An 18,895-nucleotide genomic window follows, 5' to 3' on the forward strand; every position below is an offset into this window, starting at 1 on the left:
GCATCATCATCGTAACGGTAACCAAAATTGCATACAAAAACGTGATCAGTATCGCTATCGGAAGTAACCATTTACTGACACAGAATTTATACTAAAGATGTATCTTTGTCCCTTATATAAATTTACGCAGTGACTCTTTCGTCAAACTGTGTTAACGCTGTGCTTAAAAGAGTCAGAGTACTTTAGTAAAATGATGAAATAAGATTCTTTTATTATGTTATTAATAATCTCTAGACAACTTTACAGGTATTGGAGCAAACTTGGTGTTAATATTGAAGTAATAAATCAAGATACATATAACAAAAATAATATTCCTGCGTTACTGAAAGATCTTAACATAGAAGGAGTGTATACTATTATAACAAAAGACACGATATTTGATAAAGTTAATGAATTTTTGAAAGAACTAGATTTGAAAACCAGGGTATTGAGCCCAATAATAAGGTACATAGAATTATATATGTGTAGTTAAGTATTTTCTCAGAGCATCTCAGTCATGTACATATTGAAAATTAGGCACCAGTTTTTTCTGCAGCTAACAAAAAGTGACTTTGACAGCAAACACTCACATGTCAACACTCTTTATGCATAAAAAATCTGTTTCATAATATAATATGCAAGTAGGTGATCAGTCTCCGGTGTCTCACATATACCGTAGACTGTTTGGGTTTAAGGCAAGCCGGTTTCCCCACGATATTTTCTTGCACCGTTCTGCGAATATCAAATGCGCCCATAGAAATAAAGTCCATTCTGCACAGCCGGGGATCGAACCTACGGGATGAGAGTCGCACGCTTAAGCCACTAAGCCAACACTGCTTTTTGCATAAGGTGCAAATCATAAGAGAAAGATTTGAACCGAACACTCTTTTATTAACCTTAATTTAAATTATATTCTGATTTTCTACAACTATATTTTAATGCAGTGAAGCTGTATTTTTAAATGTAATAGTTTAGACATTTGTAATTGAAATAATTTTACAGATACTTTGCCATTATAAATGAAAATAGCGGTATTGGTGAGCACGTATCACTGTTAAGGAAGAAGGACAGACTCGCAACGGCTCTCGTCAGACTTCCATCTTTGAAAATGGTAATATTTTTATTGTACCTGAAAATAGATTTCATAAATGGTTTATATTTCTGCTTTTAAAAATTCAACCTATATAACATTAGTAAGACGGCATTTAAGGTTTTATCACGCACGTATATATGTAAAAGTACAAATAATAATTTGTTTATCGAAAAAAATTAATAACGTTTAAATCCCTTGGGACTGATTTTTTTTGTAATGGATTCTCGCTGTTTGCCTTAATAGCCTTTACAGCTCCGCCCGGGCTATTTTGGCGAGCGTAGCTCGGGCTGAAATGGCGGACCGATTAGCTGCAAATCGGAATCATTTGACAGTTCTACCCCAAATATGCTTTTGAAATGAAATATTTTAATATATATATATATATATTGTAGTAAAAATAAAAAGAATTAATTATAAATTACAGAGGGACATAGAAAATGATTGCAAAATGTCAATGAGATGTGCAATCGATATAATTGAAAAAGCACTAATATCACAAGAAGCAGTAATATTGGCGCACCGCGTTCCCGCCAAAGTAAATTTATTGGAGGACATCGCTAAGTGGGCAGGTCTGTACTTAAATGTATAAAAAACGCATCGGGCAGATGGTACTATCAAGCCGACTCCATGCCATTCCATTTCAAAAAAAAGTAAATACGATATCAAGGTTTATAAGTCGTTTTAATATTGCCATGACCAATTTCCAACTTACAAGTTTCTTTAATGGTACATAATATTTATTGGTAAATATATTATGTACCATTATTATTTAACCTAATTGACTTACTTACCTAATTGAGATATTTTTTCAGATATAAAGTTACCACAGAACGTAGACAGCGATTCTACTCTTTGTGACTTGGGCATGCACGAATCAAAGACTAAAGCAGTACAATTTTGTCTACGAGACCACTATAATCTGTGGTTCCTTGAAGAAGAAATACCCAACCTCAACATAGAAAGGTATAAAAATGTACTTATCTTCTTTCGTTTCGTAATATTGGAATTTCGAACGTCAGTAAATAGTGAAGCTGTCGCCAGTCCATTGACTTGTCATTTGGTTAAATATTTTAAAACATTTCCTTACGTAATTCCACAGCGGCCCTATATTGTGAACAGCTAATGACGTTATCATTATTTATATAAGCTCACTTTTACAGTGCTTCCACACGGGACTGGCGCCACGCCATCTTGCTTAGAAAAGCGTTTTGGCGGGTTCTTGAAATTTTGAATGATTGAATTTTTTATTTCAAAATTTCATTTGCATCACCTTTATGACTCTTTCTCTTCGGACGTATTTCATGGCCCGCTTCATAAGACAATTTAATTTTTCCATTTTTTTATATTGTAGTGTAGCGAAGTGTAAATAAATAAATAAATAAAATATGTCTCATTATGTCTATCATAAGAAAGAAAATTTACAGTGTACGGCTATTGTGTAACATATTTTTTTAAGGATACGAGAGACGGAAGAAAAACTATTGGAAAAACAATATACAGACGAGCCGGGTCTTTCTTCTTTCTTCTCTTACGTGGATTCTGACGAGTTGTTGGCTACAACTGAGATGACTTTCTTACCAACTCTCACTAGCAGTTCCAGTATGGTACGCTTAAGTTTTTGATTAACCTCAAATATCTATTCAATGTTTGTCTGTACAGTAAGATATCATTATACAAATAAACTAAAATTTAATTATTTGAAATTATTGAAGTAAGCGGATGAACCTATCTGAACGACTATAATAATACCAGGTATCCAATTATATTGACAAATAATCATGCAACAGATACAGACAGATAAAAAGTTTGTTAAGTTGTAGCGCCCCTGCTTTATTTGGTTTATAGATAGCGATAGTTCGATGTAATATGTTAAACTGAGCTCATGAGAAGATTTTTTTTTGTTTGTTTATATTGTTTATATTTTTCATCTTGTGGTTGCCTATTTATTTTTTTCCCTTGCTACCTTGCTTATATTCTAATATAATTGATATGTATGTGTGCAAAATTTGTGTATTATTCTATGCATACACGTTGTTTTATAACTTATAAATAAGTAAATACTAAAATCTGTATTGCAATAGGTAATTGATCATGAGACTATACTTGAGCATGACAGTACTTTATTGAATAGTTTGATATTTCTTGAAGTTAAGTTTGAGTCCTGGAAAGGCTTAGAGCTTGTATTGTATGTTTAGCGAGATGACGAGTTCGACCCGGATCAGGCCTTCCTCTGCATAGTACCAGGCGTGGAAGGTCATCATCAGAGATTTATGGAACTCTGTGAGAGGCTGAAGCTCCCAGCTCTTGTTTTACAACCTGGTTTGGGAACGGACGAGTCTTTACAGGACATCGCAAAGCGATTTGCTAAGGTACAGTAACAAAAAAGTTAAGAACAAATTATAAAAACTCAATATCTGTTTACTAGTTTTTTAGTAAAAGCGGTTATCACTTAACCTGATACTACTACTAATACTACTACTAATGTGGACAAAAAATATTTAAAAAAAACACTTTTCCTTTTGTTATTAGTAATTCACATAAACATAGTTAACGGCTAATATGTGTGTGAGCCAAACGTGTATGACAATCATCTTAAATTTCAGTGTCTTTTGAGTCGAACAGAACTAAAGAAACATTTCTATTTGATGGGATACGAAAGCGGTGTCATCATTGCCTTAGAAATGGCTGCCATCTTGGAAGATAATGGTAAGACAATTATTAAATCTTAGGGTAGTCGTACAAAAGGAGCAGTGTTGGCCTAGGGGCTGCAGCGTGCAACTCTCATCCCTGAGGTCGTAGGTTCGATACCCGGCTGTGCACCAATAGATTTTATTTCTAAAATACGACTATGCGAGGACGACACTTTCGATCAGTTTTGTTAAAATATTTTAAATAATAATCACACAAATCAATTTTAAATTATTAGTATATCTGAGCAGTCACAAATATCACTAATTAAATAAATATTTATATTTCGTTTTTCTCAGGTCTTACAGGTGTAGTATATTGCCTGGGCGGAACACCTAACGAAATCGGAGCGCAGTTCGATTCGAAGCTACCGGAAATAAAAGATGAAGTATTGTTACAAGAATCCGTGGGCAAACACATGGTCAAACTGATGTCTGGCGAAAACACTAGCTCCTTAGATGAAAAATTAAATAAAGCAACGACCTGGGAAGAAAGAGTTACATACTGTGTACGGGATCTTATTGGAAGAGTTAGTTATTCCACCCAATATACAAAGGAGTTGATAGAAGCTGCCTACTCAAGGATCATGCAAGTGAAGAAATATGCCGCAAAACCACAGAAATTACGTTCTCTGCTCATATTAATGAGAGCTAACTTTGATGAAGAGTTAAAGAATGATTCTATGCAACAATATTCGCAACAACCTGTTATTAAGTACCAATTGAAGGCTCCATTGTGCTATGCAGCGCAAGACTTACGCTGTGCTGCAATTATTAATAAGCACCTGGAAGTGGATCTGATAGAAGCATTCAATAAACGCAATCTATGTGAAACTTACTTGCTCAATGCAGATACATTTATGACGGCTGCTGTTGAATGAAATGAAAAGAAAATAATGTTGATTCTTACGTCTATTCATTTGCTTATTTATTTGATGTGTGTTTATTTTATTCATTAAAATTTATTTTTATATTTTTTTTCTTTATTTCCTAATCCGTTGATTACTTTAATATATAATGTACTACTAACTTATCGTCTCGTCTTATTGTGTAATTATATGTCGTAGTTACATCGGAAGGATTGCAAAAAGGTGGCGAGGATTAGAGACATGTGGAAGAATTTGGAGAAGGCCTACACTCCGTGTACAAATATTAAATCTAGTGAGATGGAGTTAATGTAATCCTACTTGTTTGGTTCCTGTGTTGTCGGGTTTCTTTAAATAATAGAGAATTCTATTTTGTCTCTATATTAAATAATAATGAAATGTTAATTAACGAATGAATGCAATGTCGACGCTTATAACGCGACGCTAAGAAAGCTTGAGTGAGCAAAAAAGCCTTGGCTCGTACACTAACACACTCGTAAACAGGCTATTTAATTTTTTTATTTTATTTAGTGGTTTTACATAAAATTCTAAGTAGATAAGATAGTATAATTCCAGCTCTGAATAAAGACATCAATTAGGATATAAAACTACTTTATTATTTACATAACTAAATCACAGAATCATTCCATAAATGTTTTAGATAGTTTATCAATAACAATTCTAGTTCGCTCTGATAAATACTGGTCAATTTGTCCTAATACTTTAACAACGTGCAACATTTTCTGAACACCATTTTTGAATCGTTCCATCCTTTCTGCACTAGTTTCTTCATCCAACACTTTTCTTAGCATTGTGAGCTTCATTGGGGCTCCTACTTTTGGGGCCTTGCCTATCGCCAGTGGTTTTAACCTTGGAGAATTTAGTCTCGGAATTTTTAGCTTTGATATTTTCGGTTTTGAAAATCTGGGAATGAAGCCACTTGGCGGGCTCACTGCTGAACTGATTATATTATTACTGTCGACAATGAGATCGTTATCCGTATTTGGTTCTATGATAAATTTGCCGTCCTCTATTGCCTTAGGTATTGCTTTCTGAATTAAGTTGCAGAAGGAATCCATGTCATGGTCTGTGTTACCATTTGATAACTCGGCCGACTTAGATTTAGCTGAAGAACGATTCTGTAAACAATAAAAAGTTTGTATTTAAATCGTGTAAAATGAAGCGATTGAAAAATATTCATTGAGGTCATGTCAATGTTGGTTGTGACGAAATCTACGCCAAATCCTAATATGATCGAATTGATTATTTTACTTTAAAATAATATAGACCTCATCAGAGCCGCATTCAATTGTCATTTGAAGTGGTGAAGGAGCGCACGTCGCCAACCTCACCTGTAAAAATATACGATGTTTATTGTTGATATTGGTAATTTTGTGCAAAATAAAAAAAAGAGTAGTTATAATTTTTAGGAACAAATTAGTTATATCATCCAGGACCAGGTTTAAGACTTTCTGTCAGAATAAATATATGATGTAACTTTTTGTTTTTTTAATTTAATATAAACAAACATACGACACATTTAATAATTAAAAAATAGTAACTGGCACGAGAAATTGAAATTAATTGCAATTTGGCAACACTAAAATCGATAACTTTTTCTTAAATGTGTAATACAAAGTTGATATGCCGCCCGTATACAAAACACATTTCAGCTTCACAATTTTCTATAAGTAGAACCTCATAGTATGAAATGCTAGTGCAATATTACTATCACACTAATTAGCACATCAATCACAAATAGCACTAACACGTTGAACAAAATTTCCCAGAATCTTAATTACTAACCATCAAGTAAGCCACAATCAACACGTATTGAGACATGCTATAGCCGCGTACGACACATTTTTACTAACTACAGAATTGAATCACGTACCAAAATATCAAGTCAGCATCATTTAAAATCAGTCATATACGTGACAGATTAAACATGAACTGGTTAGTTAGTAGTATGTACGCGGGAAGCTTAGTTTTATACTTGATAGCGAGATCGTATTATCATAATGAATTTGTTAAAATTATCGATGATCGCTCTCCTGGTTGTGACTTGTGTGGAGGTTTGTGTTTTTAATCCGCTTATATTATAGTATTGTCTTTTGTTAAAATAGCTTTTACACATAAAGAAAAACACTTTTTGAACGGATTAAAGCTATGTATTATTATTAAAAACTTATAATTATTTACATAATTTCCGACGTTTCTTCGCTTATATTATTCTATATTAAAAGCTGTATTAAAAGCTACAAAAGTACTAGTTTATACTATTTTAAAGATTTTGCCTACTTTTATTTTGTCGATTTATCCGGACGACGTCGTTTTATCAACTGAACTACAGTTAATGCGTAGCGTTTTATTGTTACGAGTTGACTTTAGGACTATAGCGTATAAAAGTTTGAAAGACAAGCTAACGCCACGCAATAGACAAATGTCTATTGAGAAAAAAATCAGAAATAGTAAACTCTTTGTAACTATTATTTTACTATTAATAGACCTTAGATATGAGCACCGGAAGTGGTTTAAAAAAATCATTTCATTTCAATTTACTTGTATTTTATAATAAATAATTTTACAAATAACAACGAGACTGCAACGTCCTAAATATAAACTATAAAAATTAGGATAGATTGTACATTGGTTTTATATTTCATGTTAAATGACTACAACGTTCATATTTTTTTTTCAGGGCAGCGTTCTGACAAAAAAAAATCTGTTACATCCACGACAAAGAGAGTCGTGTTTTACTTGTAAAGCCGAAGATAGGCCTTTTGGTTGGTCCATTATGTCTTACATGGGAAAAATCAAGGATTCAGTGGTTCGATCTCTAAACGGACTTTTGGAGAAGGCCAAAAAAGCCAAACTTGCCTAAAATGATCACCGCCTCAAATTTATAACATAATTAATTATTATTTTAATTATAAATTACACATAAATAATTAGAACATTAAAACATAAACAATTTATTACATAAAAACTCGTCATCGTCACAAAATATTTTAATAGTTATTTATAAACATTTTGCATTAATTATTATAATTTATTTAGATTAAAGCTTAAACAATAAGGCCTTAAATAAATGTATATGTAAATAACCGTGTCTTTTATTATACATTTAATAAATAACGTTATCTAGTAACTCTTTATAATATTAAATTTAAGTTAACAGCTTTTTGAACCTCAAATACTCAGCTGTAGTAATAGTTCCTTTTTTCTTCAAATTTAGTAGAAATTTTGCAACATTTTTATTTATTTTTGGAGGTGGTTTTATTGCAGTTTTGATTTTTCTCTCTAAATCCCTTTGAAGTGGCGTTTTTCTCAATAACTTCGGAGCTTTAAGAGTTTTAGGTAAATGCGGTATGATGGGTAGAGGAAGTACTGGAGGTATAATTGGTAACAGAGGGGGTAAAATTGGTAATTTTGGTATCACAGGCGGGAGTAGTGGGATTATGGGGATGAGTGGAATTTTGGGCAGTTTTAACTTTGGCTTTAATATTCTAGAAAGTGGTTTTGAGAGAATTGGTGCCGAAGACTTAGAATTGATGTTGATTGTGATAGGAGAGTGACGTGATGTTTTTTTAATTAGTAATGGATTGGTTAGTCTTCTTCGATCACCAGATATCAATCCCAGGTTTATTCCGCAGGATACCTCCATCTGGAAAAAAATCAGTTTACACTCTACTAAACTTCCCGTACCAGAATTTTTGCACACACAACTTCTTAAAATAAACAGTTTTAACTTTGACTTCTTTATTTACACATAAATTTATAGTTACCACTATGAAAATCCATAATGCCGTGCTCTTCAGAATATGTGTATGCATCATATTGAGAACTCAATGTAATCTTCATGTATTATAAACGACCTTATGTATCTGATTGTTTTATCTTGACCGAGATCAAAACAAAGAACAATAAAACAACATCATAAAGCAGTCACTCGAACAATACAAGACATTAAAACGAAAAATTTAGGAAAGTGTAGAAAATTTCCCAACTCAGTGATAAATTGCGATAAAATTAATGATTTCAAAATCAATCTTATCGAAAGGCTTGCTACACGTATGCAATCACGTAGTTATGCATAATACACTTTCTTTAAAATAGAACAAAAATCCTTTTTTTATTCATAATTAATAACATTCTGTTTTGGAAAGAACGAAAATGGGGGGACGGCTTTTTTGGTCCTCCCTTACTTTCTTAATTCTCGTCAGTTATACTACCGCTTGTGACGATAAAGGAATATGTTTGGTAATTTCAAATTAAAAATGTACCTTATAACTAGTTAATATAAAATTCAGCAGAACTTTATAGCCATTGTAATTATTTTCTTGCAGTTGGAAGCGCTCAAAGAAATAAAACAATGTGAAAAATCAGTGCTGGCTTCGTAAGTATTTGCTTTTTATAATATTAAGAGATTCACTCTGTTTGTCTCAAATAGCTATTGAGTGTTGTGTCCTCTTTACTTATATTTATCTATTCAAGTTTACCACATCATATATAATGATTAACAGTACACAAGCTATCTATTCTAAGATAAATGACAATTGTGGTGAATATAAATGTTACAAAAAATTGAAGATTTTTTTATTAAATTGAAATTGAACACTTTAAATTTACGACTAGTATTAACAATAATTAGATATCAAATAGGCAATTAACAATGCTTTTAAACTGATCAACTACAGAACTAAACCGAAACTTGACTGCGTCGTTATAAAATTTATTCAACATTCAATTATTTAATACCATTAATTTCTTCTAAGAAAACAGTCAAGTATTGAGGTGACAGGTAAACAAGGCATAGGCTAATTAAATTAATTGTTATTAAAATTATAATTTTATTCTAACGATTCTTATTATTTTCAGCTTGTTAAAACCTTTACTGACATCTAAGCTTGGTAAGTACTATTGATAACACTTAGAAAACAATTAACAAATACACTGTAGTAAATATAAAATAAAAATGTGTTCATTCCGTATAATGTTTTAGATTTGGAAACCCTTTTAAGTAAAAAGTAGTTCATGTTCCTATCTCTTCCATAACATACTTAATAGTAAATTCCATAAAAATATTTTTTTATATTTGTTGGTATAAAATTGTAGTGTATAATGTTTATTTTATTACAGAAAAGAAACCATGCTCCAAATGCCTCGATGAGCCGGCGCCGCCGCCCACACTGGTTCTGATGCCATCAAATCCATGTGCTCCGCCCCCCGTTTGTCCATCACCAGCTCCTGTTATTCTATCTCCCCCTTCCTCCCCCTATGCCCAACCTGCCCCTATTATTCTCCCTACCTCATGTTCATCACCCCCTCCTGCCCCCTGCTCCCCACCTGCCTCTGTTTTTCTTTCCTCCCCCTGTTCACCTCCAACGGCAGCTAATATAGTTCTTCCAGCTCCGTGTAATCCTCCACCAGCCCCTATAACGCTTCCTTGTCCTCAACCAAGTCCTATAATGCTTCCATCTCCGTGTGCCCCACCAAGCCCTATAATGTATTCAGCCCCCTGTGGTCCACCCAGCCCCATAATGATTCCAGCCCCCTGTGCTCCACCAAGCCCCATAATGCTTCCAGCCCCCTGTGCTCCACCAAGCCCTATAATGCTTCCAGCCCCCTGTGCTCCACCTTCACCGATGATGTTTCAACCACCACCCTGTTCCGCTCCACCAGCCCCTATAATGCTTCCTGCACCATGTCAACCACAATCACCAATAATAATTTCTTTAGTTCCACCTCCACCACCGTGTTCTTGTCCTGCCCCCACATGCTCCTGTGCACCCCCATCCTTTCCAATGACGGCGTATATGGTGCCCCCACCAGTACCTGTATCTTTAGAAGCAAAACCAATTAAATCATCATGTGGATGCCAATTTTAGGGTAAATAGTTTGTAAATGACTCTTAATAAGGGGTAAAAGGCAGATTTTATCAAATTGAACCTCATGACATGATATTACAATAAGTGGGTATTCCAAGATGGCGAGTTCATCTCTCGTTGATCGTTCGCTTCGTGTAACTTCTCAGTACGTATTCTGTATACATATATTGTATTTATTTGACTAAAAACAACTATCGAAGTATAAATAAATCTAGTCTGACTTTGTATTTATTTGATAACGTATATACTGTATATATTAACAAGATTATTTTAATAAAGTTATCATTAAAAAAAATCTTTCAATTATCACGTTACTCCTTATGTTATTACAATCATGACTTTACATAGCACCATGCAACCTACAAGTAACGAAATTACATCTGGTTCGATAAATGAACACAAAACGAATGAAGATTGCAAGGCTGTATGTATTACTGGAATCCATTAACCTTAAGTAACGTAAGTATTATTTTCATTGTATTGAATACATGCTCATACGGTGAAGTACACATTGTGGGTCAGACATAGGTCATATAGTTGCCAAAAGTTATCACCAAAACAGACTCAAAAACGTCTTTGAAACTTGTATTGAAAGCCTTAAATCCAATTTTAAAAAATAAATTTTGCATAAAGTGGTGATACACCCAATGATTTCCCCAAGCATATAATTTTATTTTCAGCGATGCAAATTATAGGCTACATACAAATGAATATCCCAATATGAAAATTATCTATGACACAAACTCCAATATAAATGCTGTCTATGACATTTCAAAGCAGAAAAATAAAAATGTTTTACGAAGCTATATCGTTAGCTTTCAGGTATAAAATTGTAGGTAGTATTATTATTTTTGCGTGCTCCAATAAATTCGGTGAGTCAATAGTTACTCATAATTAAATAAAAAAATAAATCAATGGCACTACAACATTTTTAGGTTTTGGCCTCAGATTTCTGTATCTGTGTCATGATCATTTTGTAGGTGATCAGCCTTCTGTGCGTGACGCACGCTGTCGACTTTTTGTGTCTAAGGCATGACGATTTCCTCGCGATGTTTTCCTTCAAGGTTCGAGCAAATGTTAAATGCGCACATATAAAGTTCATTGGTACACCAATCGAGGATCGAACCTACGACCTCAGGAATGAGAGTCGCACGCTGAAGTCACTAGGCCAAAAATGCTTAATATTATGTTTAATTTTAAAAGGAAAAAATAATAAATGTCTCAAATATAAAGAGTCTTTCCTCCACCTTTGATTCTGTTCCCTTTGGAGTAGAGACTCTTGGCGCTTTCCTCGCTCAACAAATACGTCAGAATCAGAATATAAATTGTCAGTATTATAGGTACACTAACACAGGCAACTAACTTTTTATATTTGTTATAAAAGAAAATATTTATAAGAATTATTATTATCATTACTATATAGGTTAAGAAAACTGTTAATACTATATATTTGAGTGTTTAATTCTAGAAGTTTTAAAAATTATATTAATTAATAAGAAATAAATTGCCACAAACGATTCAATTAAATATCTTATTATTTATTGACCATTACAATAATACCTTGGAGGAGACCCGAGGGGGTTCCTGATACATACTAACTGTAAAACGATATTTACTAACACATAGGATAACTAGATATAATTAAGATTAGGTACAGTTTATTAAAAATAAGTTGAAATGTGTACATAGTTTATATACGTGTCTCAGGAAAAAATTCAGGCTCAAAAAGAAACTTGATGAAATAGCGATGTACCTGAATCAAACTCATTCATTAATCAGGTAATTTTCAGATGCAGCCAAAATAATTCGAAATTTCCAAGACTTTAACCTTCCGGCTACAGTTACCTGTAATGCTGAAATATTTCAACAAATCCATCACCATCGCTTACAAGGAGTATTATATATACCACACAATAATAATGAATTAGATCAGGCCAGTAAACATTTAGATATTCTTGAACTGACTCAACCTTCCCGTAAAAGCGACCTTGTATTAGGCAACTAATAAATAGCCTTTTGCTTTTAAATTGAAGCTTGAATTGGATATATAAACTGTCGTGAAGTATGTATAGTTAGGTACAAGTATGGAAGATAACTTTATATACTTGTAGATGTCTCTGGAGAGATTGAGTAGAGTAGTACATAGTGTCGTTCCTGAAGGCCTTCCTTATTCACAAAAAATAAATCAGGCTAATTAAACTTAAAGTACTAATTTATCACTTTATGTGAAATTTACGGCCCAACGAAAGACGGCTTTTGAATTTTGCTGTTCGAAACCTATTTTAAAATAAAATTACTTGCGTCTTGCAAAGCCATCATTCTACGTAATCTAACTCAATTTGTATACAATGTTTGTGTTTTGATAAATTTTTTGTTATAAAAAATGGGATAATAAAACAGGTGGCTCCAAAATACTTTTCGAATTGGTACAAATGGATAATTCTCGCTGATGATATTCCTGATGCCCTAAATAAAGTGCGGTATGATGCGGATATTATACTCATAAAACCAGGGCAATACGAAGCAGACGGAGGTTAGTGTATTCTAAAAAACGTACCTACTATAAGACTCAACTTTGAAAGTTTTGTCCCTATCTCAGGTCACTTTACAAATTCATAAACGTGACAAATTAACTCATTAAGTATTATTGGTTTATATAAAAAACTATCATTTGTTAGCTTTTTGTATAGAAGACTAATATCTAACTTTAGCTAACTGTAATAAAGAAATTAGACTCTAGATCTTTACTTGTTTAGGATTAGAAGACGTATACATTCATCCCTACCTCGGTGCATCTGTACATCCATGGGCTTTTCATAATAACAGTGACCTTTATGTTACGTATGAAAAGGAGAGAATTCTTAGAAGATTGAACCTCCATCACTATCCATTGAGGATTGCTACTCCGGTAATTAACCGCAAACAATTTTTTTAATCTTTAACTTAATAAATTTCATTCAAAAATATGTAACATCCTCTAATGTCGTTAGAAATCCAAAAAATATCAGCGAGCATCTAAACCAAAGTTAAAAATAACAAATAATGTTTTCATGTATGTCTTTAGCTAGCTACGTACAGTAACGACTCATACAACGGAACCTTCATTGACTACCTCCATGACATGTCTATGCCAGAAAGAGATTCCGGAGTTCGTTGTGGATATACAACTTCATCACTGATAGTAGAAAGCCTTAACGCGAGGTAATTTCATATCAGTTTACATAATATTTAGCCAATGATAGGTTCAATGCGATGTGATGCGATTAAAGGCGACGACGTTTCGCAGAATAATTTTTACATATGTATGTTTAAAAATTAGGTAGCAAATAACGGCTCTCTGAATGTATGTCTGGCAAGACAAGGTTTAAAATCAGCAGAATATTTCAAATTTCGTCTGTAAAAACCAATTATTTAACTGAATTAGGTAATGGGCTGATTAATTAAAAAAAAGCGTTGTTAAGCGTCTATCTACCTAAGCCGCATTGTAGAGCAAAAGTTCTGGGAAAAAGGAAGTGTAAAATTTATTGTTTTGTTTTAAATATATAGATTGTAACATATAGGTACTGTATAAAATAATAAATAAATAAGACAATAAATATATCGTAATATATTATTGTCAAATAATCCCGTATGTTGGACGATCACGCTATGACTGACGTCTTGAACAAGGCTTCTTATGCTAGTGGCAATAAAAATGTAAGGTGTATCTGGGCATGACAATTCGCGGCGTGAATTTCCATACCTACTAAAAGTTATAGTTACTAAGCGATAGATCCGCTGTGTTTAGATAGAAAAAATAAATTCATCTGATTTATGCTTTTTAGTGAGATACTTCTACCAACCATGTTATGGAGCACAGAAATCCACAACAGTAGTATGCTATTAAAATTGCGCTATGGAACGGCAGACTTAAGCGGCGGTGTCCTTCGAATAATGCATAGCAGATATGAAAAGCTCGATTACACTATGTGCATTTGGCCTTTTCGGTATACTACATATTAATAGCATTAAACATTTGTACATCGAAGTTAAGTAAAAAAATGTGTGCGTGTACTAGTGTACACTACACACGTAAGAAGGGAAACTTTATGACCTTATTTTTCAAAATATGATTTCTGTAAAGTTGCATATCTACTATATGCAACTTTTAAATTGGTTAAATTAGATAAAGTTTAACAAAAGGCTTTTATTATCATAGACATGAATACAAATACTACAATTACTTAATTTTACCTTATTACTACTAAGATTATTACAGAATTTCATTAATTGTAATAGAATGATTACTATCATTGTTATCATTATTATATATTTTTGTTGTTAATAGCTTCGAATCTCTTCGAATGAATCGTGATAGGGACAAAAAAAGATGGTGCGTAACGGAAAAATGTGACGGTAATTTTTTTCCAACGCCGATAAAGAAGTTTCACTTCAATTAATAATACATCGAGATAAAATCAAAATTCTTTAAATCTCTAAACTATTACGTCAATCCTCAATCATGTTACTCAAAAATCTTTAAGATAACTTACAATCCGAGACCATAATTTCCATAGATTATTATTATTATTAGAGCCATGTTAATACATACAAAAATTGGTTTGTTAACGTTTCGTAATATCTGTATAATCATGTCTTGTGATAAATTAAAGCTGCTAGCTGCTAGCTAGCCTAGCTGTAAAACTTTAACTACTCCAAGATTGTTCTTTAGAGATTCTAATCCACTGGGATATGTTTTAGGGTTGGTTTTACCTATCTAGCTGAGCGTGAGAGCAGTAATAACATGTTCGTCGCGCCCTTCACCGCAGCAGTATGGTTATGCTGTTTGGCGCTATTCGCCATCTTGTTCCTGGCGCAGCGTGTAACCGCTAAGAGCGTGATGGAAAAAGAGGGCGCCTATATAGCAGTTTTGGCGACTTGCTTGCAACAGGGTTCGCTTAAATTTGACTTATAAGATACATTTCTTAACCGTATCCTGCAATGTCACGATTTATTTTTGATTATATTATTTTAGATTAAGGTAGGTGATTCTATATTTTGTATTAAATTTGCTTATGCAGTTCTTGCACTTTACCAATCATGATTATTTTTTTAGTTATTTTCTTTACCAGGGTGGCCAGTAAGATATCGCTTGTTAGCGATAAGGCGTTGCATCCCTTATAATTTTTATGTATTATGTTATTTATTTTTATATAAATGTAAATGAATAAATTAAACTAGAAGTAGGTTTTATTAAATCTTATACTATCTCCCATGTTTTGGAAGTTACATAACATTGGCGAGGTCAAAAGTTTTTCTTTACCAGCAAGTTTTATTATCCCTGTTTCTGCTGGACTATCTACGGAGGAGGTTACGTCTCAGGTCTCATATGAATACTTGACTTAACTGTATTTAGTAAATTAATAATCGCGTAATGTGTACAGCGATAATAATACATTTGAGGTTGTAGGTTCAATTCCCGGCTGTGAACCAATGGACTTTCTATGTGCGTATTTAACACGTACTCAGACTGTGAAGGAAAACGGCGTGAGGAAACCTTGCCCTAGACCAGGGTCAGGCAGAGAATGCTGGCCTTATTCAGTTAGAAAAATCACGAAACATAGACAAAAATTAGGGCCTGAGATTGTATCTCTGGTTTTTTGGATACTAATAATATCGTTTTATATCAGATAATTTTACACTTAAACACATTTATATTTCTATAATCTCAATCTTTTTAAATATCTGTGTGCCCTTTTTTGCATACGCTTCCTCCAAAACCCGCCATTCCTGTCTGCACTCTGCCACTCTCTGCCATATGATGGATAATAATATGAATTAAAAAATACTATTCTAGATGCTAGTGCAGTTCCACAAGGCATATCTGGACGCTGGACTTTTCTCGTTTTATCAATTTGCGCGATGCTAATCCATGCCTACTACACATCAGCTATCGTATCCGCTCTGATGAGTACTGGAAGAAGTGGACCGGATTCACTGAAATCCCTTGGTGATTCTAGATACGCGATTGCGTCAGAGGACTATGATTATATGCGGTATTTGATGTTTGATGTGAGTTTTGATTAATGCCCATAGTATCAACGGTTGTAAATTTTTATTTATTTTTATGACTCTCAAGGATCAAAATTACCAATTTATTACACAATAGCTAGCTCGCCCTTCGTTTCAGCTTAATATGATTTTTTTTAATTTAATATTATTTTTATACAATTAGTCTACCTATTTAGTAGCTACTTAGCAACATATGGAAAATTTTGCGTTGCTTCCCCATAACAATTGTTTATTTTTCAGAAATAAAAACCTAAGTTAAATAAAACTATAAAAACTTTCGACAGAGTTCAAGGCATAAATTAAGTTGAATTTCTCCAGCCCTCTATGTACTAGCAACATATTTTGCGATTATATCATTCATTAGTCATTATAATAAAATTAGGTTAGGTTAGTAATATAGTTTTTCTCTTCTGGTTTCGCTGTGCCAAAAGCGTAGGCGACGCCTTAGTGCTTGACACTATGGAGAATTACTTCCTACGTTCTAAAAATGTAACGATGAGGAACTTTAAAATCTCTTATAATTGTAGTTTTAAAAAATAGGTACCAACCAACTGGGATGACCTAGAATATCTAAAGCGAAAGAAAATTACGTCAAAATTCTACCAGGATATCAGAGACGGGGTGAGGCTGATCCAAGCTGGGCAGACCGCTTACCATACAGAGTACAATCAGCTCTACCCACATTTAAGAGTTTTTACCGACGATCAGCTGTGCAAATTGCAGTATATAGACACAGTTCCAGAGGTGAGTGAATTATAAATAAAATATTTATATATTTTTCGGTTTCTTCTTCTCTTCTCTTCATTTGCGGACGGCCAACGGACAAGAAGAACTGGCAATAGTGTTTATTCCGTCACAAATCTTTATTATATAATGAATTAATGAATAAGAAAACCTGAACGTTTATATAGCTTTGGTGAAATATCTTCACGTTATCCACATTTTAACGTTAATTTGTGTTTTATTATAAGAACAAATTACTTGCCATGTGTTGCTTGACCACCCGTATAGTTATTGTTAAGTTTTTCTTATGATAGGGGGCGGGATGACCAAAAAAGGTGACTGATCTCGCAGCTCATGGACACACGTTTTGGGCTCAGATGACTGCCCTTTTTGGGGTCTATTACATAAAAAAATGGTTGCTAACGTATATGTTACTTATAAATTACTTTTTTAGTTAAATCTAGGCCTTCCCATATAATAATATAACTAGATATCAAAACGTGATATTTCAGACTCTATCATGGATTACAACAACAAAACGCGGTCAGTGGACGGAAGTGTTAAAATCCTCGGGTGCCTGGCTGCATGAGACTGGATTGGCCAAACAGCTCGTATCCAGACTGCGAATAAAACCACCTCCCTGCCGCGCAGCCCTGCTCGCTGAACGAGTCAACATTTATGACGTCACACCCATGTTGGGAATAACAATTGCTGCAGTTATTCTCTCTGTTATTATACTAAGAATCGAACTGTTATTGGGAAAGCGTAAAGCAATGGCGTCGAAGAATAATAAACAGGACATATTTGATTCATAAACGTCATGTACAAATAAATAATCTAGATCACGCTGTGTTTGCACGTTTAAATGATGATAATTGTTTATTAGTTATATTTTTGCTATTATTGTGTTATTAAAAATATTCTTACGTAATATGTATAAAAAAAATATTTTATAAACTATCTTAAAGATTTTACCTTTGATAGAAACTTTAGTTAAGTTAACTTTAGTAAGGCTTTTATTTAGTTTTTATTAATTTGTAGTTTAGAAAATAGAAAAGATCTATGTAAATAAAAATAATAAGCAAAATATGTTGCTAAGCGTGAAAACGAAGACGTCTGGACCAATACAAGTTTTTTTTATTTATTCCAAACAAGGTTTTAATGAATAGAAATTTGAAAAAAAAGTTATTCACTGTTATTATTACTGTTTAGTAATATTTTTATTTCGGAACGAACAGTCTCTAATGGAAACCATAGGAACTAATGTACTTCTAATTTTGTGACCGCAATTAACACTCGTTTGTACGTGTTGGCCTAGGTTTTTATTGTGTTGCCTTAGACATCTGTTAGATCTAATAGAAACCGCGGAGTTCTCATAGGTACGAAATGGTTTTTTTCTTAATTCAGGAAAAAGTTTGAAAAATGCTCATTATTTCGTTTTCTCTCACTCTTCTTTATTTTTTTATTATTGGATTTAAATGATAAGGAGCTATTACAAGAATGAGGACTTAATTATCGAAAAGTCCAGAACTCTTTTAAAAACTATCAGGAACTATAGAACTATTGTGTTTGCTGCCAGAATTGTAATGTGTTTTTGTACTCTGC

At 33.2% G+C, this 18,895-nt stretch overlaps 4 protein-coding genes and 1 pseudogene across 4 annotated transcripts in view; 3 read left to right on the plus strand and 2 right to left on the minus strand.

The window, feature by feature from the left end:
• The window catches only part of LOC123709303 (fatty acid synthase-like), a 29,496-nt gene extending 24,764 nt beyond the window's left edge, over positions 1-4,732 (plus strand). The window contains exons 33-40 of the mRNA XM_045660525.1: positions 247-444; positions 982-1,090; positions 1,497-1,641; positions 1,885-2,035; positions 2,529-2,676; positions 3,268-3,441; positions 3,676-3,778; positions 4,060-4,732. Of these exons, the coding sequence (XP_045516481.1) occupies positions 247-444; positions 982-1,090; positions 1,497-1,641; positions 1,885-2,035; positions 2,529-2,676; positions 3,268-3,441; positions 3,676-3,778; positions 4,060-4,640 (1,609 nt within the window). The 3' untranslated portion in view covers positions 4,641-4,732. The remainder of the gene's footprint in view (positions 1-246; positions 445-981; positions 1,091-1,496; positions 1,642-1,884; positions 2,036-2,528; positions 2,677-3,267; positions 3,442-3,675; positions 3,779-4,059) is intronic.
• Positions 4,733-5,207: 475 nt separating this feature from the next.
• Positions 5,208-6,483, minus strand: LOC123709930. Its single transcript, XM_045661548.1, has 3 exons — positions 6,432-6,483; positions 5,915-5,977; positions 5,208-5,764 (listed from the first exon to the last, which is right to left on the minus strand). The coding sequence occupies exons 1-3, from the start codon at positions 6,465-6,467 to the stop codon at positions 5,267-5,269; spliced, it is 597 nt and encodes a 198-aa protein (XP_045517504.1). The 5' UTR covers positions 6,468-6,483; the 3' UTR covers positions 5,208-5,266.
• A 1,303-nt stretch (positions 6,484-7,786) lies between these two features.
• Positions 7,787-8,577, minus strand: LOC123710096 (proline-rich extensin-like protein EPR1). Its single transcript, XM_045661796.1, has 2 exons — positions 8,414-8,577; positions 7,787-8,292 (listed from the first exon to the last, which is right to left on the minus strand). Exons 1-2 carry the CDS (start codon positions 8,462-8,464, stop codon positions 7,795-7,797), a joined length of 549 nt encoding a protein of 182 aa, XP_045517752.1. The 5' UTR covers positions 8,465-8,577; the 3' UTR covers positions 7,787-7,794.
• Positions 8,578-8,763: 186 nt separating this feature from the next.
• LOC123709907 (leucine-rich repeat extensin-like protein 3) lies at positions 8,764-10,722 on the plus strand. The gene is made up of 4 exons (XM_045661509.1): positions 8,764-8,888; positions 8,975-9,024; positions 9,507-9,538; positions 9,768-10,722. Exons 1-4 carry the CDS (start codon positions 8,802-8,804, stop codon positions 10,514-10,516), a joined length of 918 nt encoding a protein of 305 aa, XP_045517465.1. The 5' UTR covers positions 8,764-8,801; the 3' UTR covers positions 10,517-10,722.
• Positions 10,723-11,306: 584 nt separating this feature from the next.
• LOC123709529 lies at positions 11,307-18,105 on the plus strand (annotated as a pseudogene).
• The last annotated feature ends 790 nt before the right edge of the window (positions 18,106-18,895 follow it).

This window comes from Pieris brassicae, chromosome 5 (genome assembly GCF_905147105.1).
Source record: "Pieris brassicae chromosome 5, ilPieBrab1.1, whole genome shotgun sequence".
Taxonomy (NCBI): Eukaryota; Metazoa; Arthropoda; class Insecta; order Lepidoptera; family Pieridae; genus Pieris; species Pieris brassicae.

Bases quoted from the DNA above. Each gene is read 5' to 3' on its own strand.
- LOC123710096 (XM_045661796.1), bottom strand. From the start codon at position 8,464: ATGATGCATACACATATTCTGAAGAGCACGGCATTATGGATTTTCATA. The intron at 8,293-8,413 runs GTAACTATAAAT...ATTTTTTTCCAG, and splicing joins CATTATGGATTTTCATAGTG to ATGGAGGTATCCTGCGGAAT.
- LOC123709907 (XM_045661509.1), top strand. From the start codon at position 8,802: ATGGGGGGACGGCTTTTTTGGTCCTCCCTTACTTTCTTAATTCTCGTC. The intron at 8,889-8,974 runs GTAATTTCAAAT...ATTTTCTTGCAG, and splicing joins ACGATAAAGGAATATGTTTG to TTGGAAGCGCTCAAAGAAAT. The intron at 9,539-9,767 runs GTAAGTACTATT...ATTTTATTACAG, and splicing joins TTTACTGACATCTAAGCTTG to AAAAGAAACCATGCTCCAAA.
- LOC123709930 (XM_045661548.1), bottom strand. From the start codon at position 6,467: ATGTCTCAATACGTGTTGATTGTGGCTTACTTGATG. The intron at 5,978-6,431 runs GTTAGTAATTAA...ATATTTTTACAG, and splicing joins TGATTGTGGCTTACTTGATG to GTGAGGTTGGCGACGTGCGC. The intron at 5,765-5,914 runs GTCTATATTATT...TATTGTTTACAG, and splicing joins TTGAATGCGGCTCTGATGAG to AATCGTTCTTCAGCTAAATC.